Raw genomic sequence first — 25,639 nt, 5'->3', positions numbered from 1 at the left:
AGATCAGCAGAAGGGTATAAGCAGTAAACACGTTCTACCGGGAAGTGAGAAACCTGGTGTGGAGGAGAGAAGTTCCTATGAAATTTAAAGAGATAATATACAAGATGTACTATACCCTTATATTAATGTATGCTTCAGAGACTTGGACTTTGACAGCAAGAAGTGAGTAAGATTCAGACTAGTGAAATGAGGTTCCTGAGGAGTATGGTAAGGAAGACAAGGAGAGACAGAGTAAAAAATGTTGAGGTCAAAAAAGAGATAGGGGTTAAAAAAACTGAGTGATAGGATGGAGAAGAATAAATGGAGATGGTTTGGGCATGTTATGAGGTTGGAGGAGGGAAGGATACTAAAAACAAGTATTGGAGGTTAAGATAGAAGGAAGGATGGCAAGACCAGGGCAAGATGGATGGACTTGGTCAAGAACAGTATAAGAAAAAGAAGACTGAACTGGAATACAGTTACTGAAGAGGAGTGATGGAAGGAGAGGCATCGGTGGAGAAGTGCCATCAACACCCCGACCTGACAGGAGCTGGACAAAGGGAAAAGATGATGATGATGATTGACTTCGATACAGTTTTGGTTTAGAGGCATTTTCCCCGCTTTTTAAGAAGTGATATTGACCTTAGCCGTGTGTGGTGATGTGATGAAATCTTCAGTTTAATGGGATGTTTATATGTATATAGAATTTTTTAGGTCCGTCGCCTTCAACCAACGCAGCAAGTCGGCTACATAACACCTAACAGCTGCCTCACTTGAATATACCGAAGGAATACACACAACCTTGCAGGCTAAATCTTTTGTAATTAGAACTTTAATGGACATGCCTTCTCACTAGAATGTAAACAAGGTCGGAGCTAATCAGTTATTGATTTGCTTCAATCAACAAGGACTTTGAGCACCAAAGAGACATTTTAGATCACATCAAGAGATCTATAGATTTTTAGTTGCGTACGAAAGAAAACTATAGTATCCTGTCATTTTATATATGAACTTACCTGTATTTTGAAAATAATTGTCATGATTTTAGTTACTAAACTAGTAGAAATACTATCAAGACAACCTTTCAAGGTCAAGTAAATCGTGAAGCTGAAGAGTTTCTACCATAGCGAAGCTGAAGAGTTTCTACCATAGCGTGTAGATTATTCTAAGCAGATCTAATAATTTTATAATGCATTAGGTCTAGACCTGCTAAGAGAGTTTTTACGGTTGTGGGACAATGAAGAGGATGGTAATGTTCTCAAAACATGTACTCATAAAATTACGTAAATAATAAATTCAAGATTATACTTGTGAATATTGACAAGGTGGATCGAGTAAAGGAAATTATTTATAACAGTCAATACGGACCAATTAGACCAAGTAGGGTCAAAATCGTAGATATTAATTGCTGGCACAAACAGATGGGAACAATGGCATGGAGTATTCAATGAGGAGATGAAGGGTAAGTTAGGAATGAACTCGATGGATGAAGCTTTATGCATAAACCGGCTTCTGTGGTGGAGTTATATGAGGCGAATGGAGGAGGATAGGTTACCTAAGAGAATAATGACCGAGCTTGATAGCTGCAGTCGCTTAAGTGCGGCCAGTATCCAGTATTCGGGAGATAGTAGGTTTGAACCCCACTGTCGGCAGCCCTGAAAATGGTTTTCCATGGTTTCCCATTTTCACACCAGGCGAATGCTGGGGCTGTACCTTAATTAAGGCCACAGCCGCTTCCTTCTCACTCCTAGCCCTTCCCTGTTCCATCGTCGCCATAAGACCTATCTGTGTCGGTGCGACTTAAAGCAACTAGCAAAAAAAAAAAAAAAAAAAAAAAAAAAAAAAAAAAAAAAAAAAAAAAAAAGAAAAGAAAAGGAGAATACTGGACTTTGTTATGGGGGTTAAGAGAAGTAGACAGAGACCAAGATGACTATGTTTAGACTCATTTTCTGACAAATTAAAAATAAGAGATATAGAACTAAACAGGTTTATAGAAATAGTTACAAATGGGGGTTTGTGGCAGTGGTTACTAAATTCACAGGGGTTGCACAGTGAATGCTAAACGGTGTTTTGAGAAAATGGAGAGAGGCTCTCTCTCATCAAAGGTACTGTTAAGCTGTTTTCTTCTTGTTTTGTTTAGTAGCTAAGTATTACTCTTCTGTTTCTTGTGTGTGTGTGTGTGTGTGTGTGTGTGTTTTTTATAAAAACTCTAAAGGGGAGACTTTGAAAATTTAGTCATGTATTTTCTATAATTTTCATCAGATTCAAATGTTGATTATAAAATTTATCACAGTTTTTCATTTAAAGGCATGTTATGTTTTGATCATCAAACCTTGTACTTCGTAACAGTTACCAGTTTGGGACCATTTTATTGGTAATCGTCTTATTAGTACTGGTGTATCTAATTGATTAGTGGTCAGAATTAAGGAAGTTGTCTTGGAACAGGAGATGAGGATCTACCTCAGTATTTGGATGGAAGAATGAGGAAATGCTTGAGGAAACCCTTCACTAAGGAATACTGCAATAAATTGGGATGACCCATCTTTGTAGTCAACACCTGATGGTATATATGTTAGCAAATGCGGATATGCAGGTAAATTTGTTATTTTAAGCTTACTTGTTCATCAAGAAAATTACAGATGCTACAGTTCGAGTAAAGAGATAGCACCATATGGCACTTTTAATAGAAACAAGTAGAAATTTAGCATTCCCTTATGACGTGCAGTTTATGCTTTTATTTATATGAATTTTAATCTTGTATTTGCAGAAGCTCTGAATTGGGTTTTTTGCATTTGTCTTAATTTTTTCTTATCACTACATCACCTTTATATCTATTATACTATTTCTTTCAGGTGATTCTACATGTGGTCAGCGGGCTTTGTATGAAATAGGTATGACTGGGATGCCTATATACAATGTAAATAATAATTGCTCAACTGGCTCAACTGCATTGTTTATGGCCAAGCAAATAATAGAATCGGGCAATGCAGACTGTGTCTTGGCTTTAGGTTTTGAGAAAATGGAGAGAGGCTCTCTCTCATCAAAGGTACTGTGAAGCTAACCATTTTCTTCTTGTTTTGTTTAGTAGCTAAGTAATACTCTTCTCTTTCTTTTGTATTGCCCTATCGTATGATTACTTCTGGAAATATTGTTGTTAAAAGAGCATTTTAACATGATGGTATTAAACTAGAAGTATTTTGTCTAATATTATTGTTTAACCTGTGAAGCAGAACTGTAAATAAATGTATAATGTATAAATAAATAATCTTTCATTTTGTATTTACAAAAATGTCAACTAAGTTGATTGTTGTCCACAAGCAGATTTACGTGGTATGAGGCAGATAAATATGTTGGAAGATGGTCCGCCTAGTCAATACCGTTTATTTATTTACCTTTCACCTTAACATCTAGTACATGTTTCGAGAATATTATGCATTATCTTTCTCAGCTAGTGTATTAAAATTCAGTATACAATAAGACCTGACTAAAATAGGGGGGGTCCCCATTAAAAATTCAAAACAATGAGTATTACAATGTAACACTTAAAAATTTGGATGGTACAAACATAGAATTAAAATCCCATTTTGTCAAGTACAAATTAAAAACACAATATATTAATGTCTAATTAAATACGTCGTCTTGTGATGATATGAATTCACAGTATCCTTGAAGTTGCCTTGCGTAGTTCAAAAAATTGAGTTAGGAATGAATGAAATTGCATTAAAACTTGAAGTCCTGCCGATATCCACCGTTAATGGGTGTTAAAATGATGTCTATTTAAATTAAAATATTGGACACAGCGTCGTATAATGATGTGAATTTACGGTGTCCTTGGAACTGTAATACTATCTTGCGAAGTTCAATTGGATTTGTCCAAGATTAAATGAAGTTGCGTTAAAACTTGGAGTCCTGCCATTATCTTTGGTTGATAGATGTATTATGCAGCCAGGTTGAAAATAGGTTAAAATGGTCAGTGTGATGATGTAAATATTACGTGTGGCATGCATGTGTTGGACAGATGTGAAGGCACCTGATGTTGTATGGCACATGATTCACATCATTATACGACGCTGTGTCCAATATTTTAATTTAAATAGACATCATTTTAACACCCATTAACGGTGGATATCGGCAGGACTTCAGGTTTTAATGCAATTTCATTCATTCCTAACTCAACTTTTTTGAACTACGCAAGGCAACTTCAAGGATAATGTGAATTCATATCATCACAAGACGTTGTATTTAATTAGACATTACTATATTGTGTTTTTAATTTGTACTTGACAAAATGGGATTTTAATTCTATGTTTGTACCATCCAGATTTTTAAGTGTTATATTGTAATCCTCATTGTTTTGAATTTTTAATGGGGGCCCCCCCTATTTTAGTCAGGTCTTATTGTATACTGAATTTTAATCCACTAGCTGAGGAAGAGAATGGATAATATTCTCGAAACATGTACTAGATGTTAAGGTGAAAGGTAAATAAATAAATAGTATTGACTAGGCGGACCATCTTCCAACATATTTACTATTACTAAGTCAATACGGATCCAATCCCGACCATCATGGTCAAGATTATTAATAGTGGTATGAGGCAATGTAGAATTTTGTTCCATAAATCCACCATAATGTTTAAACATGTGTACACTCACTCATGCACAAAGGAAACTATGTACAAGATATATTATGTACCCCTAACAACTTACGGAGGAGAAGCTTGGACAATGACAAACAAGGATGAGAGCTGAATACAGGCAGCCGAAATGAAGTTCTTGAGGAGTATGATACAGAAGAGTAGAAGAGGCAAAATAGGGAATGAGAAAATCCAGGAAGAAATTGGGCTGGAAAAAGTGAATGATAGAATGGAGAAGACCCGACTAACATGCTTTGGGCACATAAAGCGAATGAGTGACGAAAGAATGGAAAAAACAAGTGATGGAAATGCAAATGCAAGGAAGAAGAGGCGTGGATGACCACGATTGAGATGGAAGAACACAATCCAATGCAATATTATAGAAAGAAACCTGGACTGGGACACAGTGTTGGAGGAGGAGTGGTAGATAGACCAAAGAAAGTGGAGAGGAACCATATTTGCCCCTTCCTGGCTACAGCTGTATAAAGGAAAATGTTGACTCGACTCGCTCATACATACCCAAATCAATACAAACAGGAAGGAATAATACTTTTCGTTTAAGTTAGCATTTATTTCCCAAATATCATGTTGCTGTATACATGAAGCATTGAGGGAGTTGGCCGTGTGGTTGGGATCGTGCATTTGGGAGATGGTGGGTTTGAATCCCACTGTCGGCAGCTCTGAAAATAGTTTTTCGTGGTTTTCCAATTTCCCACCAGGCAAACGCCGGGGCTGTTCCTTAATTAAGGTTATGGCCGCTTCCCAATCCTAGCCCTCTCCCATCCTTGCATCACCGAATCTCTTCAGTGTGTTAGTGTCACATTAAACCCCTAGAAAATCTGTATATATAAAATAACATGTCCTGACTACTGATTCATCATCAATCAGATAAAAAATTTAGATGTATGGCTTTTCAGGCGTTTGCTCTATTAACCAGTGTTTTGTCTTAGGTCTGACACTAGACTCTTCAGAGTGGGATGTGTCAGACCTTACCCACTGACGCCGGGGTGTATGCAGGTGAACTTATCAGAAACCTATTTAACAGGCACAGTCTGATAACTGCATACGGGAGATAAAACTCCACAATGGAATTAATGTCCGCCTAGCAATTCCGAATGGAAATTCTAAGTTCCCATGGAGGGAATTAGATATTTTTCCACCAACAGAGCATATCAAAAATCAGATCAAAAATTAGATATATGGCTTTTCAGGCGTTTGCTCTATTAACCAGCGTTTCGTCACCGAGCCAAAACTACTGGACATAAAGAAATACAATTTTTAGGACACATAACAATGTAGGCTTTCATTAAGGGAGGATTTTCGATATTCCGCCGCTAAGGGCGTGGAAAGGGAGGGGTGAATTTTTAAAATGGGTATATTTATATATAAAAAACTTAACAGTTTACAGACGTGAAAGTTCGTATTTGAAATCTCCTTTACAAAGTAGGAAACGCATATTTTTCTGTTTTCAGAAAATTCACTTAATGGGGGTTGTAGGAAGGACTGAAAAAAGGGGTTGAAATCTTTTTATGAGGATATTTATATCTCAAAAACTGAATATGTTACAGACATGAAATGTTGCATTTGGTAGCTTCATTAAAAATAAAGAAATACGTTGGTTTTTTTTGTTTTGACGAAATCCCTTAAGGGGGTGGGGTAGGTGAAAAGAAGTGAGGAAAGTAATGAACTCTTTTTATGAGGATATTTATTCTACCCTTCCAGCCTATATGTTGGGCTCCAGCTATTAATCCCAGGGTCGAAAACGGGCAATCCCAGGTGATTTTTCAAAATAAAATAAGAACCTAACTTCAATTAATATGCTGGAAAGATAGAGAGTGAAAAAAATAATAAAAAGAATATAAATGAGAACTCTTAGCAAACTAATCTATTTTAAACTTTGGCAGTACGACATAGAAGAAAAAAATTACAAAAAAAAGAACAAACAATCATGAATAAAAATTCAAAACGTCAACTACCATGAAACCCACTAATGATTCATACGGATATTACAAATTTGGTTATATCTTCAAAATCTCATTGATCAATTGAGCACAAATGCACCCTTATTAAATTTGTTAAGTCGGTTCGTTTTAAATTCAATTCCACTCATTAACTCTCTGGCATAATACAACATTCTCTCAAAATCTTGAAATCCTAGGACAAGACTTGTAAGATGGCGACTACTGTGTGTGAGTCTGTGATATCCGTTGTAGATAATGGTGTAAGATGCAGTGAAAAGTGTGGCAAATGCAGAAGAGTAGTTAAAAATGGGATTCTGTGTCGTAAGTGTGATGAATGGTACCATTTTCGTTGTGCAAATATTGTAAATAGGACTGATATTGAAGAAAGTGAGTGGCTGTGTCCCGAGTGTAAACATACTGATAGTGAGGCAGAACAACAAGAAAGAGAGACATACGAAACTATAATTAAGATTTTAGGGGTGCTACAAGAAGACTTATGCGCTCTGAAACATGAAAATGAAAGCTTAAAGGACAGAATAAAGAAACTGGAATATAAAGAAGACATTGGAGAAGAAAGATTGCCGTGGACGGAAGTGACGCGTAGCCATTTTAGGCCTAATGTTAAACATGTGGGAGAAACTACGTACAACTTAAAACCGGGAAAAAACTCTTTGCAGTGCCAAAATAGATTTCAGTTACTGCAGCAAGTTCCAGAAGAAGACACACCAAGTTTTCCAAATAATTTTAAATCCAGTGGAGGTAACCTACAGAAGAAGAAAACCAACCGAAAGTCATGATCGCCAAAGATTCATCTCTACGCAGACAGTCAAGGGCGGGGTATGGCAGAAGGCATCAAGGATGTGCTGCAGAATCCAGAAACTGAGGTTTTAGGACTAATAAAACCAGGTGCCAAAACTGAAGACTTCCTTTCAAGTTGTGATCCTGTGTTAGAGAAGGACAATTATGTGGTAACTGTGAGTGGTACAAATGACATTGCTGTAAATGAAGGTGAGGAACTAATCACGACTCTCAGAGGTAAGATTTCCAAACTACCTGACTCAAAAGTAATTGTAGTTAATGTGCCACCTAGGTATGACCTGTTAGAGGACTCATGTGTGAACAAAGCTGTACATGATGTAAATATAAAAATCAAGAGATTATGTAAGAGTTTTAGAAATGTCTATGTAGTAGATACTTTAGGTCTTGGCAGTCAAATGTTCACTAGGCATGGGTTACATCTGAATGGTAATGGAAAAGCAAATCTCTGTAGACAAATTGCTACAATTATCAACAGAGATTTGCAAACTAATCTGTACTTAAGAAAACCCATACCACTAAACTGGCACATACAGGGAAACTTGCCAGAAAACCAAGACCCTTAAATCAAGATCTATGTACAAGGATCTGGGTTCCAGGGACGTTCTCAACTCATGAGTCAAACGTTACCCAATTGCAACAGTCAAGTTTTAGGGAGGAAGGAGGTCTGAGATTGCTCTTGGTAAACTGTCAAAGTGTAGTAAATAAACAATTAAAATTCGGTACATTGATGGAATCTTATGAGACTGATGTGGTGATAGGAGTAGAATCATGGTTGAGAGAAGGGGTGGGTAATAGAGAAGTATTTCCAGAAGGGTACACAGTCTATCGTAGAGACCGAGGAGATAAAAAGGGAGGGGGGTGTTTATTCTGGTGAAGGAAATTATTGTTCACATGAATGGTTTACCGATGAAAGGGATGAAATATTAGGGATAAAATTAGTTTGTCATAATATGAAGGAGGTGGGAATTATAGGAACATACAGGCCTGGAAGAGAGGAAAGAGACATGGAAATATTTGAAAAAAAAAATAGATTATACTCATAAAAACAATAATAATGATATGGTAATAATTGGGGGAGATCTAAACTTGCCTGAAGTTGAATGGAATGGAGCTGCAAGTGAAGCCCATGAACAGAAACTGGCAAATAAGTTAATTTGGGAGGGAGGATTTACACAAGTAGTACAAGAACCGACTCGTCTCAATAACTTACTAGATGTATTCTTGGTTAAACCATGGGAAATTGTTGATAAAACTGAGGTAATTGAAGGAATAGGTGACCATAAGGCTGTAATAATGGATGTAGGACTGGTATCAAAAAGGCTTAATAAGAGGGTCACACAAGACAAGAAATTGTACAGAAAAACTAAAGTTGATGAATTTGGGACTTACCTTAAATCACAATTCAGTTGTTGGATAAGTGAAGGGAGTAATGTGGATACACTTTGGGCTAAATTTTAAGGAATCATTTGGGAAGGAGAGAAGAGATTTGTACCTGTTAAGAAGGGAAAAATGACCTCAGACCCTGTTTATTATACAAGGGAAGTAATTAAAAAGAAAATGTAGAATAGTAAACAGGAAAATCAAAGAGGGTAGGGAGAATAGAGAAACTAGAAAACAGCTAATGAGGGAACTGAATAGAGTGAAAAAGGAAGCAAAAGAAAATTATATGAATGGCATTCTTCAAGAGGGTAATGACCACAAAGGGAAATGGAAAAAGCTGTATTCATATATTAGGAATAAAAAAGGAAAAGGAATCCAAATTCCTACAATGGTGGGAGAAGGGGGTGAACACTATTTAACAGATACTGAGAAAGCAAACCTCTTTAGTAGGGAATTCAGAGATTCAGTAGAAGATTGTCAGGACTTGGAAACCATAACAGAAGATAGAGAGGGAGAGACACATAGGGAAACAAGAAGCTTCTCATTCACAAATGAAGATATTTTCAGAGAAATCCAATTGCTTCAGCAAGGAAAAGCAGCAGGAAGTGATGAAATTACTGGGGAGGTATTAAAGACAATGTGGTGGTATATAGTGCCTTATTTAAAATTTCTCTTTGACTATGTCATAAATAATAGTGTAATACCAAAGGAATGGAAGGAATCTATAATAATACCAATTTATAAAGGAAAGGGTGATAAAAGGAAACCAGAGAACTACAGACCAATCAGCCTGACCAGTATAGTTTGTAAAATACTGTAGAGTTTAATAGCAAAGTACATCAGAGGGATATGTGATGATAAAAATTGGTTCATGAGGAGCCAATATGGATTTAGAAAGAAATTTTCTTGCGAGGCACAACTGGTGGGATTTCAGCAGGACATATCAGATCACTTGGATTCAGGAGGCCAGTTAGATTGCATAGCCATAGATCTTTCCAAAGCCTTTGATAGGGTGGAACATGGAATATTATTAAAGAAACTGGAGGGAATAGGATTGGACATAAGGGTTATACGTTGGATAAGAACATTTCTAAATTCAAGGGTTCAGAAAGTCAAAGTAGGAAATAATATATCACAGGAAGAGAAAGTTTGGAAGGGAATTGCACAGGGTAGTATAATCGGTCCGTTACTTTTCTTAACATATACAAATGATTTAGGGAACAATATAACATCGAAAATAAGATTGTATGCAGATGACATAATTGTTTATAGGGAAATAAATTACATTGAGGATTGCTCAGAATTACAAAGGGACCTTGAGAGTATCCAAGGATGGGTTGAAGAAAATAATATGAAGATTAATGGAGGCAAATCAACTGTTACAACATTTACAAACAGGAGCTTTAAAACTGAATTTGAATATACTTTGGATGAGGTAGTTATCCCTAAAGATGGCAAGTGCAAATACTTAGGTGTGAGATTTGAAAGTAATTTGCACTGGAAGGGTCATATTGATGACATTGTTGGGAAAGCATACAGATCATTACATGTCATAATGAGGCTACTTAAAGGATGCAACAAAGAATTAAAAGAAAAAAGTTACTTAAGTATGGTTCGTCCATTATTGGAATATGCAAACAGTGTTTGGGATCCTCACCAAGAATACCTAATAAAAGAACTAGATGGTGTGCAGAGGAAAGCAGCAAGGTTTGTAACAGGGGATTTCAGGAGAAAGAGTAGTGTATCAGAAATGTTAAAGGAACTTGGTTGGGAAACTTTAGTAAGAGAAGGGAGAAAACTAGACTTATAGGATTATGTAGAGCCTATACAGGAGAAGAAGCTTGGAGAGATATCCGTGAGAGGCTTCAGTTAAAAAATAATTATATTGGTAGAACTGACCACAAGTACAAAATTAGAAGGAATTTTAGCAGAAGCGATTGGGGTAAATTTTCATTCATTGGGTAGGGCGAGCAGGAGTGGAACAGTGTACCAGGGGTAGTGTTTGATCCTTTTCCAAAATCTGTACAGATATTCAAGAAGAGAATAAACAACAACAGAGAAAATAAATGAAATGTTAGAGGGCATTCGACCAGTGCAGGATATTGTAAATAAAAAATGTGTGTGAATAAATTAATTCCATCCCCTGGTCTATGGAGTTTGGACAGCCCAAGTAGGGGTGAAGTACAGTGGGGACTTCGAGGGCCCTGGGACCGCTACGGTAGCTGTGAAGGCCCTTCAGGAACTCGGAAAAGTGGTGGCAAAAGGGGCTCTGGTTAAGACGCAGCAGGTCGTTATGCTACTTAGGTTCCAAAGTGGGTAAAATATAAATATGTAAATAAATTCAATGTTAATTTTAATCTTATACCAGTTGTATATTATTATTAGAAGTAATTTCACATACTGTATATAAGGTGACTATGTTTGTAAGATATTATAAGTAGAATTTTGTAAACAATATAAATTTATTAAGGATGATGTGTGTGTTTAATAGAACAAATTATTAGCATAAATTGTATAATATTGTATTCTAGGAAAATTTTCTTTGTCTCTTGTTAATTTAAAATTTAGTGCTTGACAATAATGTATTTTAGTGTACCATTTGCCACCGAGGTAGACACCTCATTTGCAAATAAAGAGATTTTGATTTGATTGATTTTGATTTGATTTGAAAATACACATAGAATTATATAAAGTTCGTTTACCTAATTTTTGGATCCATCTTTGCAGCTTCGTTATAACAAAAGTTTTACAGACATAAATCATTACATATCATTTTGTTGACTCTCTTATTGGGTTCATTCTAAAAGAATGTAATATCATTGTTCCCAAAAGTTGACCTGTGTTACCCTTTACAAATTTAATTAAATTATTAACATTACTGTTCCAAAAAGATGACATGTGGTACCCTTACAAATGTAATTAAATGTTATTATCTCATATTGAATTAAATTAAACCAAATTCAATTCAATTAAATCTAAATTTTTGATGTTACATCCCTACAATGTACTACACCGAACGAACACGGACTGAACGAGTATATTTCATCTAATACTGACATGAGTAAATCCAACAAAAATTCTATTGCATAAACAAACACAACCAGCTATCTAATTACTATAATCCATCAACATGGAAATTATACATTAACAAAATCACACTAGTAATAAATCTGTAGCGAAGGGCCCTACGGAATATAAACAAACGCAGTCCCCCAAAATCTTATAACTACACTGGCTTTACTGTAGTGGGAATAGAACCCCTGCTTCAAAGACACGACAACCATATGGAACTAAGTCTACAATCAATAAATTACAACCACCACAAAACAGAATTTGCATTTTCAAAATACACATACAAGATATATAAATCACACATGTAAACAAATAAAGCCAGGATGACAACCATTAGTGAAGAACAAAAGTCCAATGACTCAGTCGAGAATTTAAGCTATGTCCCACATGGCATCCAATTACAGCATACCTGAAATGCCCTGTCTTCTAACCAAAATGATATTCAGATGATGTTAAATATTCAAATAAACATGTTGTGGTTCTACTTAAACAATTGGAACCGTATAAAATAACATCATAATTAATCTTCATTGAAGCTATCTCAACAGGATATAATCTTTCACACTTTCCAAAGGATATTTAATATGTTGTCCTATTCAATACATACATATAGGGTTATTACAAATGATTTGAGCGATCCCAAAACTCTACGATACCGGCTGAGTTTGCCGTGAGGTTTGGAGCGCGCTGCTGTGAGCTTGCATCCGAGAGATAGTGGGTTTGAATCCCACTGTCGACAGCCCTGAAGATGGTTTCCCATTTTCACACCAGGCAAATGCTGGGGCTGTACCTTAAATAAAGCCATGGCCGTTTCCTTCCAACTCCTAGCCCTTTCCTAAGCCATTAAGACCTATCTGTGTCTGTGCGACATAAAGCCACTAGCAAAAAAAAATTGCTCTACAATAACTTTATTATTTGACATATTATCACAAGGCTTTGCACACACATAGAAAAACTCAGAGGTTTTTTTTGACATTTGCAAATGTTTGATATGTGCCCCTTTAGTGATTCTGCAGACATCGAGCCTATAATCAAGTTCGTCCCACACTTGGCACAGCATGTTGCTATCAATGGATTCAAAAGCACGGTTGATGTGAGCTTGCAGGTTTGTTGGGAGAGGAGGTGTCAGTTTGGTGGAATCGCATCTCGGACATATTCTGTGTCATGGCCCTCCTTGTGCTCAGGCAGCTAGGACTATACAATCCACTGGTGGTCCCTAACCCGTTAGAGGAGAGATCCGCACTTGGACTATATGTAAGTAGGGTAGCATCCTGCTTCACGAATTTACCGAGCTCAAAACATTTCAAGCAAGCCTCGGACCTATGAGAGTAACGGAGTCCCACTCCCATTTGCTAAGCGAGGGACTCCTTGCAAACAACTTGGCAAACAAAATGGAATTTGATGGGGAGCTATCAATATTAATGGGGCTGATGGAAAAAAGAAAGAAAGTAGAACTGCCTGAGTCAGCAAAGAGGATGCATCTGGATGTGCTAGGAGTAAATGCTATTCGGGTAAGGGGAGATAAAGAGGAAGAGATAGGAGATTATAAAGTGTACTTGATGGGCGTTAAGGGAAGGACAGAGTGTGGGGTAGGGCTGTTCATCAGGAATACTATTGCATGCAACATAGTTTCTGTTCGGCACGTAAATGAGCGAATGATGTGGGTAGAATTGGCAGTTGGAGGAATTAGGACGATAATTGTCTCAGTGTATTCACCATGTGAGGGTGCAGATGAGGATGAAGTTGACAAGTTTTATGAAGCATTGACTGACATCGTAATCAGGGTCAACAGCAAGGATAGGATAGTGCTAATGGGCGATTTCAATGCGAGAGTTGGAAATAGAAGTGAAGGATACAAAAGGGTGGTTGGTCAATGTGGGGAAGATACGGAAGCTAATTGGAATGGGAAGCGTTTGCTGGATTGTTGTGCTAGTGTGGGTTTAACAGTTAAGAATACATTCTTCAAGCATAAAGCTATTCACCGCTACACATGGGAGGGTAGGGGTACCAGATCCATAATAGATAATATCATAACAGACTTTGAATTCTGGAAATCTGTTAGGAATGTACAGGTTTTCCTGGGATTTTTCGATGATACAGACCACTATCTGATCTGTGGTGAACTAAATGTCTCTAGGCCTAGGATAAAGAAAGTGAAGCCTGTCTGCAAACGAATAAGGGTAGAAAATCTCTAAGGTGAGGAAATTAGACAGAAGTACATAGATATGATTAGTGAGAAGTTCCGAACAGTGTACAATAAGCAGGTTCAGGATTGCTGTAGTAGCAACGGCAGGGGAATGCCTAGGAACAACTGTGTGTAAAGATGGGAAAAGGCGAACATCTTGGTGGAATGATGAAGTGAGAGCAGCTTGTAAACGTAAAAAAGAAGGCTTATCAGTAATGGCGCCAAACAAGGGCTGATGCAGACAGGGAATTGTATGTAACTGAAGGAAATGGAACAAAACAAATAGTTGTTGATTCCAAAATGAAGTGGGAAGAATTTGGTAGTAACCTGGAAAGGCCAGGTCAAACAGCAGGTAAGCCTTTCTGGACAATAATAACGAATCTTAGGGAGGGAAGAAGGAAATAAACAGTGTTTTGGGTAATTCAGGTGAACTCATAATACATCCCAAGGAATCACTGGACAGGTGGAGGGGATATTTTGAAAATCTTCTCAACGTAAAAGGAAATCTTTGTGGTGGTGTTGCGAACAACCGAGCTCATGGGGAGGAGGAAAATTATGTTGGTGAAATTACACTTGAGGAAATGGAAAAGGTGGTAAATAAACTCCATTGTCATAAAGCAGCAGGAATAGATGAAATTAGACCTGACATGGTGAAGTATAGTGGGAAGGCAGGGATAAAATGGTTTCATAGAGCAATAAAATTAGCATAGAGTGTTGGTAAGTGTGAACGCTTACGGGGTAATACGGCTGCAAGTAATAATAATAATAATAATAATAATAATAATAATAATAATAATAATAATAATAATAATATTTGCTACCATTGTGCAACCACATTGTTACACACCAACACAAATTAATGCAAAGGGACATGATGATAATAACATGCACAAAATTAAAAACCATATTTACATTTAGCACAGAAAACAATAACAAACATGTTAACCAACATGACGGCTACGAAAGATAATACAAATAAAAATGGTCCGTTATTGGACATTATAAATTTTCCAGCTAACTCATTCCTGGTTACCAGCGTTTCGCCCCCGTGTGCTAGGCTGGGCTCATCAGTTGGTACCTAGCACACCTACCAAGACGCATGGCTAGTGCACACCATGGAGGCCACTGCGTAGGCTAATATTGTAGCCACCGGCAGTGCCAATGCACTATGAGAGTCTTTGTCTCACTACCAAAAATTGATGCCTGCTAGGCCATCAAATGATATAGATGTTGATTCCCATAGGGAATCAGAAATATTTGTTCCGAATGAGTAAATTTATAATACCAATAAAAATGGTCCGTTATTGAACATTACACATTTTCTAGCTAACTAGCCATGCGTCTTGGTAGGTGTGCTAGTACCAACTGATGAGTCCAGCCTAGCACATGGGGGCGAAATGCTGCCAACCAGGAATGAGTTAGCTGGAAAATTTGTAATGTCCAGTAACGGACCATTTTTATTGGTATTATAAATTTACTCATTTGGAACAAATATTTCTGATTCCCTATGGGAATCAACATCTATATCATAAGAAAGGATAGTTGAAAAGCGGCTAGGAACCATATCCAGGCGGTGAAAGGTATTGGCAATGCTGAAGAAGCGAAATCAATGGTGATTCCAATTCAATAAGTTTACTTAACAATTTAGATGAAAATTAGAGTGCAGATAATCAACAAAAAAATACACCTTTAAAAATTGAAAATGGTTTCCAAGAATAATTATAATTTACCCCGAGGGTAGAATTTCAGTAATTTAACCTTAGGCCGGAACATCTTACACAGTGTTCCACTGTTCATGGCGAAACATTTAAATCACATAATACTGACGGAAAGAAAAAGGAAAGTAATATTATACAGTTATAAGTATGTACATGTAAGAAAGGGGAACAACATTAAAGATATTTATCCTAGTGCAGGGCACCTTTAGGAGCTAGCCCCCTCAAAAACACTTCTGAGAAAGGGTGCCTGTCCTAAATGTGAATACTCCAAGATGACGCAGAATAAATGACACATCCCCAAGGGGAAAGTTACACTTTATGATCACCGGGCGAGTTGGCCATGCGCGTAGAGGCGCGGGCTGTGAGCTTGCATCCGGGAGATAGTAGGTTCGAATCCCACTATCGGCAGCCCTGAAAATGGTTTTCCGTGGTTTCCCATTTTCACACTGGACAAATGCTAGGGCTGTACATAAATTAAGGCCACGGCCGCTTACTTCCAACTCCTAGGCCTTTCCTATCCCATCATCGCCATAAGACCTATCTTGTTTCGGCGCGACGTAAAGCCCCTAGAAAAAAAAAAGAAACCACTTTATGATTACATTGAGAGGCGTTGAATATCTAATTTACAAAACCGAAGAAATGGGAACTGTCTCTTAACACAAATCTGATATGACTTGCCGGAAGGCTGTCATTTTTTAAAAAAATTTGGCGACTGAAGGAAAAACGGGTAAGCTCCGGCAAAAGAAATAAATCGAACACTACATTTGAAGATAACTACCTGAAAGATAAAAAACAAGTAAGTGCTTACCTGTTGGAGGGGCCAAGCAGACCCGTCACCTGGAGAAGGCAACCTCTCCCTTCAGCGGTCAAAACAGAAAGACGGCTCAGCAGAGCTTGGCGTTAGCCACGAACTCCTCCCTGGAAATTAGGAAATCGTAAAACTACCAATGAGCGTCCGTATTTTCCTTCGTCTGCCAATCGCAACAAATTTTATAATGACCAGTAGGGGCCCAGGAATAAAATCTGATAAAGAACATCGAGTAGCATCCAGAAACTTCGAAATTGATGCAATATGATGAAACCGGAAACTCCAGGAAACATCCCATCCCGATCTAGCGCGTGTACTACAGTGTGTTTAATAATCATTAGATCTTACTTCAATTTTTCACGACAACCAAACAATCTTGAAGCCATATCAAAATTAAATAATTCCAAAATTCATACACAAAAATACAAAGAATAAATAAATACATGCTATAAAATTCCCTTTGTCTTTCAGTTCCAAATAATCACTACATACTCCCTCCCCACCCTTTTTAACTTGGAGCATCGCTCCAAATAAAAAAAACTTTGATTCACTTTATTTAGCAGACCACTTTCTGTATAATTTTTAAAACAATTAATCAACTTTATGTTCACTGAAAGAGAAAGGACATAAAATATACACTGTGAAAAGATCAAAAAAATTTAAACTGTTCTTTTCGTGTCCACCAAACACCAACATTAAAAATCTAAACATCCCCTGGAAATAAAAACATCATGGAAAACAAAGTAAGAAAAGAATATCTTCTGGCATCGAGTTTAGAGTCTGTTTCCTTATTTACACTATAATACCACTAGTTTTTGCTGATTATGTGACTGACAACTCGGCCGATGTCTCCAACCTCCACATTATATCAGTTCGAACTGGGTTCACAAACACGTTGTTACATGGTTCATCCATAACCGAGCACAGTCTAGCACGGCTGGCGTCGTTAAAATATCTGGTTACAAGGTTGCGCTGTTGATTGACATGTCCAAATATATATGAGAATATTGCGCGCCACCAATGGCCACATCAGTTTCTGTCCGGTGTCATCAGGATCTTTGGCATGGGACAATAGTCACCTCCATGTGGACCGTGCCCCTTAACTAGGCACGTCCAGTTGTCAGGCAGGAACTGTAGTTGTCACCTGGACATTTGGTCACTGAGTTGCAGTGCAGAACGGCAGAGTCCAAGACATAACACACCTCTCCACTAGGCACGACAGAAGAAACGGGGATAGCATCCCCCTCCGGCCACTGCAACATAAATTTATCCGCAGCAGACAGGGAATTTCACAAGCTAAAGCCACCCTGGTGGACAAGAGCTTGGAGGCACCCAACTGGTGTCTCCACAATGTTCATTTGGGAGGTTCGCCTACAAGTTTGGGAATACCTTAGCCCCACCCCCTTTAGGCAAGCACTATAGCTAATCTCAAGATAAAATCTAGGAAATGGTTAAAAGAAACTCAAAAAACTCTACCGGAGTTTACCCTGATTCCAAAAATTTTACTACAATCCCTAGTTATGAAGATCTTGATTCTACCCAAAATACATACATACATACATACATACATACATACATACATACATTATCATTATAGACTGTTATGCCTTTCAGCGTTCCGTCTGCAAGCCTCTGTGAATTTAATAAACGTCGCTACAATCCTCGATTTGCAACTAGTGTTGTGGCCTCATTTAGTTCTATACCTCTTATCTTTAAATCGTTAGAAACCGAGTCTAACCATCGTCGTCTTGGTCTACCTCTACTTCTCTTACCCTCCATAGCAGAGTCCATTATTCTCCTAGGTAACCTAGCAAGCCCAAAATACATACTAAATTATATCTAACATGATCATAAATGGCCATTCCCATTACAACTAAGGTAACTCTTAACTAAATTATTAACAGCAGAACCCGAAAAATGCTGCACAGCAATTAACTAGAATTTGCTTACAACTAATTCCTTATAACTACCCCAAAACAAAAATAGTTCCTAAATTATTATCTCATAACTAGGGAATTTTTTCTTGCAATAAATGCACATGGCTGATCCTTTTTCTTTCAGGATCACTAACGATGACACAGGGGTTAAAAATTTCAAAATCATGCAGGGAACTCGAAATCTGGGGGATAATTTACTAATTACATGGTCCGCAGCACTACTAATGGGATGAGTCTTTACATAGACTCACCCACAGACAGATTGTGCGGTCTTCGCGCGTGATTATAGTTACGTTGAACTTTAGCGTAATAAACCTTCAAATTTTTACGCGCACGGTGCCAAGCAGCACGGGTCGTTTCTGGATTAGCGACGTCAGGCAGAAGATCGTTAATGGACCATAGATTAGAAAGTGGAGAATTAGGGGTGAACGCTAGCATCAGTGAAGCAGGAGTTTGCTTGTGACTTTCATGAACGGCAGTATTGAAAGCAAATGATAGCCAATTAAGTGAAGAATTCCACTTGGAGTGGTCAGAAGAATAGTACGCAATGAGAGCAGATCTTAGATTTCGATTGACTCTTTCCGCATAATTAGGCCTGGGATAATAAGGTGTGGTAGTCACATGAGAAATAGATAGGTCAAAACAGAAATTACAGAATTGCACAGATGTAAAAGCTCTAGCGTAGTCACTCACCAAAAATTGACAGGGTCCAAATGAAGCAAAGATCTGTTTCAAGCAAGAAAAGGTAGTACTAGCATTAGCCATACGAGTAGGAAACAGCCATATAAAACGTGAGAACGCATCAACACACACAAGTATGAAATGATGGCTGGTCCGTGATCGCGGGAAGGGACCAATGTAGTCTATAAATAGTCTCTCCATAGGGCGAGAAGCTTGCTCAGATGACAACAGAACAGGGAGGGTATTAGGCACAGGTTTACTAATGTTACAGGTTTTACAAGATTTGACCATCGTGCGAAGTTCGCCATCCATAGATTTCCAAATGAAGTGTTTACAAATTTTCTCTCTAGTTTTGAATACCCCAAGGTGTCCACCGACAGGGGATTCATGAAAATATTTGAAAAGAGCAGGAACTAAATTAGCTGGAACAACAATTTTGGGGTCTCTGCGACCACGAGCAGGACAACACAGAACACCATTCTTGATGACATATGGTTTGACATGTTCACCAGACTTAATCCTGTCAATAATACCCTTCAATTCAGGATCGTCTTCCTGATGTTTAGAAATATCTTTGAAAAGAAAAGGAGAATTGATCAAAACTACATTAACAAAGGCCAAAACTTGTTCAGGAGAGGGATGAGCAGGCTCTGATTGAGGATCAGAAACCAGGATAGAACATCCTACTGAGACTGTCAGCAACAACATTTTGCATTCCACGAATGCGACGATTCAAATTGAAAAGCTGAGATGCGTACTGCCCAACGCGCAAGACGACCAGTTCTTCTTGGCTTGGCCAGTACCCAACTCAACGCCTGATTATCCATTTAAAGATCAAAAGGTAGATGTTCAAGATACATTCTAAATTTTTCCAAGGAGAAAATGACAGCTAAGGCTTCCAATTCATATATATAGAATAGTTGCGTTCAGCAGGATTTAAACTATGGGAAGCATAAGAAATAGGACGACGTCCATCTTCAAATTCCTGAAGAACACCAGGTATACCTGTAGATGAGACATCGGTTTGGAGAATGAAACGTTTGGAAAAATCTGGCATCGCCAGCACAGGAGCATTACATAAGGCAGTTTTCAGATCATACAAAGCTTCAAGTTGGGCATCACCCCACTCAAATTTAGCATCTTTTCTCCTCAAGGCATTTAATGGGGGCTGCTCTTTCAGCAAAATTGGGGGTGAATTTGAGGAGGAAATTATCCATGCCAACGAACCAAGCAACAGCCTTGACATCTTTAGGAGTTGGAAAATTTTGAATAGCTGCAGTACGAGATTGGTCAACAGAAACACCTTTCTCGGACACGATATGCCCTAGGAAGGACATCTGAGGTTGTGCGAAAGTAACTTTGCTAGCCTTAAGGGTTAGTCCTGCTTTACGGAGTCTTTCAAGGACTTCATTGAGATGAACAATGTGCTCTTCAAATGTTTTCCTAAATTTAACCAAATCATCCAAATAGTTATAGACAAATTTGAATTTAGTGTCTGACAACACGTTATCCAGCAGCCGAGTGAGGACCGCAGCTCCCGTGGCCAATATAAACGGTACTATTTTAAATTCATAGAGGTCCCAGTCGGTGGCAAAAGCCGTGAGATGCTTGGATTCCTCAGCAAGAGGTATCTGATAATACGCCTGATTCAAATCGAAAGTGGTAAAAATTTTGGCATTAGCAAACCAAGAGAAACAGATTGAAGCACAACTCTCTTATTCAACATTCTATAGTCAGTAACAGGCCGAAAACCACCCTGTAGTTTATGGACCAGAAATATGGGAGAAGAATACGCAGATTTAGAGGGACGTATTACACCATCAGCAAGCATTTGTTCGATGATATCCTTAAGGGCTTTCATCTTAGGAGGCAACAACCGATACGGAGGAGAACGAACAGGTACATTGTCAGTTACTTCAATTTTATATTTCAAAACATTGGTCACACCTAACTTGTCTGTGAACACATCAGGAAATTTATCACAGGTTCCTAAGTTGGTTGGCCTGGTCATCAGGCAAATGATTAAAGTCAGAAGCTTTTGGTTCACTTGTGTCCTCAGAGACAGCATTGACATGATAGGGAAGAATGGGAGAACATTTACACAAGTTAAACATCCTAATGGAAAATTTAAATTGGAATTCATTGTATTGAAGATCCAAAATCATACCAGTTTTGGCAATAAAATTTGGACCCAGAATGAAAGGACAAGATAAATCTTTCGCCACTAGCACAGGCATTTTCCACGTGAAATTACGTATTCTAACTTTGACACTCAGACTTCCAATCACATTCAAGGAATTAGAATTAGCCGTATGGCAGGTTAGAGACACAGGTTTTAAAGCAGGGAACTTTCAAACAGATTTTACAGAGTTATACCAATTTTTGCTCATCAAGGTGAGGCTACTTCCAGAATCAACTAAAGCACAGACAAGTTCATTCACTTCTAGGCGTATGTAAGGAAATTTACATGGAGGAATAGCAGAAATACCGCAAGATTGTAGGAAATTGACACTAGGGTCAGACTGAGGCTTATAATTAACTACAGGATTGGGTAAGTCATCATCTAACTGACAGCGAGAACAGACGAAACAAGAAGATACACTATGAGGTTTGGCACAAGAATCGGCGGTTAGTCATCTGGAATTGCCATTACCAGAACGCCCAGAACCGGAAGAATTGTGAGGACACTGTCTAGAAAGATGTCTGTTTGACCCACAGTATCTGCAAGAATTAGTGGAGGAAGAAACTCTACTCACATTAGGATTTGAATTCCCTAAGGGTTCAATCTTAGGACAATTCCTCTGGAAATTTTCAAGTTGACCACCCACGACAGGTTTTGAATTGCCTAAGGGCCTAATCTTAGGACAATTCCGCTGGAAATGATCAGTGCCGTCACAACTATAGCATGCATGTGAATTACGTGGCTTGGAAGAAGTTGAAACGGTACTAGTGACCTGAGAAGACATGCTCATAGGAGGAGGAGCTAACGCAATACGTAACTGGTTGGCATACCCAAGGCCTTCAGCAGAAACAGTGTTAGCTTCCAACTGAGCGAATGTAGCGGGTCGTGGTGACAGAGCAAGATACGACCGATAATTTGGCGCAAGACCCTCAACAACGCTAGCAACCATTTGAGACTCAGAATAGTTGAACATAAAAATCCTAGCATTGAACTTCATGTCCTGAATGTATTCAGGCAATGTTTCATTCAAATGCTGTACACGAAAATAATACTTCTGCATCAAAGAAGACAAAGCACGGGAAGGAATAAAGAACTCAAGCACATGCGCATGAAATTGGTCAACTGTCCACTTTTCAGAAATGGCTTTTATGACCTGCTCAGAAAGAGCTCTAGATACATGTGGATAAAAGACTTGGAAGAAATTGTCACTACTTAAGGAATATACTATACCCTGATCTTTAAATTCAACCAAAAAATGTAGAAAGACAATGATTTTGTCAATTGAATTAGCGGTGAACTTGGACACACCCTTAAATACAGCAGTTAATGGGTGAGGTAAATTAGAAAAAATTTGAGAAGCAGCAGGTGTAGTACATACCTGAACAGGACTGGATTGGTTAAGAGAAGGCATCACAGTAGTATAGAAATCTTGATTTGAACGCCCCTGGGAAAGGGTGGGTGTATTAAAAGTGAGGTTAGGACTGCAGCTAGATTGCATCGAAATTGGCACAGATATTCGCATCTGCATAACATTTTTGCACATTTGTGACACCACCGAAGCATTTGATACAGGTGACACTTGGACATGGGGATATCTTTGCACAATCAGAAGAGAAACAACTTAGGTTGCAACCGAAGGTTGAGATAAAGACACAGTAGAATTAACAGTTCCCACAGGAATGATAGACATACCAACTTGTGTACAAGAAGCACCACTGGTATTACTCATGGGCAGAGAAGCACTTGTAAATACAACAGGAGAAGATTGCAGGGGAACATTATCACAAGTTACCACTGTACTAATTTGTGAAGCAGTTGATACAGAAATAGTGTCACTGTCACACATTTCAGATTGAACACACACATTAACTACTGAACTGGAGCTAGGCAATGCATTACCTTCCTGCAAGCCAACAATTTTATCGAGAATACCAGAAAACTGTGATAATAACAACTCTCACTTGTGTCGCTCGTTTTCAGATAAATTATGAGGTAACAGGTCGTGAACCCTGTCCATGTAATGCTGCACTTGGGCTTTTACACATGTTAACTGAGTATTAGACGGTTCTGAGGAACAAAATGACAAAATTATGGTGTTAAATTCAATGATTTTATCTCTAACAATCGACAAAGATGCACACACTTCATCTGTTGATAACCAGGGGATGGAAACAGGTTCATTTAGCGATGGTTTTAACAAGCTCTTGTCATCTCTAACGCTTCCTGTCAAATTCAACTTACAAATACAAAGTTCTTAAGCTAATTCCTCCTTCCTCAAATGGAATGGAACCGGGATAGCACGAGACATGTTGACCAAAAAGCACTACGAGATAATAATTTAATTAAATCTTAGGTTATAATCGCCATCAACTTCCTTCTTCAACAACCCAAAACTCTGGTACCATTCTGTAACCGCTTACAGGGTAATACGGCTACAAGTAGTAATAATAATAATAATAATAATAATAATAATAATAATAATAATAATAATAATACCCGTGTGGGGATTTACCGGTTATCTCCATCGGGCGCGTCCCATGGGAATTGGGGAAGCTCTCTGGCTGTGCCGCCAGCAGAGTCAGAGGGTAGTAGGGAAATAAAATACCACCGTGAAAAAAAAAACCGGTCCCTTGCCAGGGTTACGGCGAAGGCTGGTAAATGACCAGAAGCCAGAAAACATCTTGAGGCAACCTCTAGGGCTAACAACCCTAGTTGTAAAAGGATGGGTACCCGTCCAAAGCAAAGTCAAGTCAAAAAGCATGATGGCACAACATTTCGATAAACATACCCCAGGGGGTAAATCTTCGGATAAATCCCTCGTTGTGAACGCCACGGCGCACGAGTCTCGTTCGGATTCTGGGGGAGACTCGACATCATGCAAGAGACGAGTCGGAGCGTCTCGGTGTACCCCGAAGAGTCAAAAACTCAGGCCAAAATCTAAAACCTTTCTAGCAACTTTCAACATAAATTCACTTACACAAACTGGCAAGCTGAAAACGCTCACCAAAGCTCTTCACGAAAATCAGATATCCATAATGGCCCTACAGGAAACAAGGTACCCAGATGAAGAGATTTTTGAATCCGAAGGCTACCGATTTTTCAAGAGCAAAGCGCAAAGAGGAATCCTCAATGGAGCTGTGATGCTTGGAACCGCGTTTGCTGTTAGAACCAAGATCCTTAAATCGGTTTCAAATTTCGAACCTGTGAATGACAGATTGTCTATACTCACAATTAAATGCGCGAACAAAACCTATGCCCTAGTTAACGCACATGCTCCTACAAACGATAAGAACAAGTCTGATCCAGACGAAGTTGATAATTTCTGGGACCTACTGGATGAAAAATTAAACAAAATCCCCAAACACCATGTCAAGCTTCTTTTGGGTGACTTCAGTGCCCAACTAGGTCGTGAACAGAAGTACAAGAAAGTTATAGGAAATTACCCTGCTCACAAAAGAACCAATCCCAACGGCAAAAGACTGGTGTCCATTTGCGAAAATCACAATCTGCAGGTCATGTCGACCCACTTTCGCCATCTACCCAGAAAGCAAATGACTTGGCGTTCTCCCGTCCAAGCTCTCGGAGAGTTCCAAATTGATCATGTGGCAATCTCCAGGAGAAACAGCCCTGAGATTATGAATGTCAAGGTAAAGAAAGGCATCAATGTGGCCTCAGATCATTATATGTCTCTTATCAAATTCAAACCACTTCCCGCAAACACAAGGAAGACAACCAAACAGATCACACGCTTTGACAATGATAAACTTCGGCAAAGGGTCGAGGAGTTCCAGGAGAAGGCTAGACCAAATGACTGTGACTTTAACAACGCCAAAAGTCTCCTTGTTGAGGCCGCTAAAGACGTTGCAGAAATCAAGAGAAGCAAAAAGCATGCCTGGTGGAATGGTACCTGCGAATCAGTCCTCCAAGAAAGACTCAATGCGTGGAAACAGTACTACTCTACGAAATCAGAAAATGATTGGGAAACCTACAAAACCCAACGTGCCCAAGCAGCTAGGGTGTTCAGAACTGAGAAACGTAAATACGAAAAATCTCTCATTGAAAAGATAGAACAAAACTTTAGGAAGAATGAAAGCAGAGAGTACTACAGAGCCTTCAAACGCAAACTCACTGGCTATAAACCACCATCTCTATGCTTTGAGCGAAAGGACGGCACACTGGCGACGTCAAATGAAAAATTGGAGCATTCTGGCAGATTACTTCAAGAATTTACTTAATTGCTCTAAACCGCAAAGCGCCATTGAGACCAAGGAACCCTTACTCAG

At 38.5% G+C, this 25,639-nt stretch overlaps 1 protein-coding gene across 1 annotated transcript in view; it reads left to right on the top strand.

Moving 5' to 3' along the window:
• Nucleotides 1-25,639, top strand: part of ScpX (Sterol carrier protein X-related thiolase) — a 242,404-nt gene that overhangs the window by 82,993 nt on the left and 133,772 nt on the right. The window contains exon 3 of the mRNA XM_067140605.2: nt 2,832-3,025. Coding sequence (XP_066996706.1) covers nt 2,832-3,025 — 194 coding nt within the window. The remainder of the gene's footprint in view (nt 1-2,831; nt 3,026-25,639) is intronic.

This window comes from Anabrus simplex, chromosome 2 (assembly GCF_040414725.1).
Source record: "Anabrus simplex isolate iqAnaSimp1 chromosome 2, ASM4041472v1, whole genome shotgun sequence".
Classification (NCBI taxonomy): Eukaryota; Metazoa; Arthropoda; class Insecta; order Orthoptera; family Tettigoniidae; genus Anabrus; species Anabrus simplex.
The sequence above is the reverse complement of the archived record's forward strand: the minus strand, read 5'-3'. Positions and strand labels throughout refer to the sequence as shown.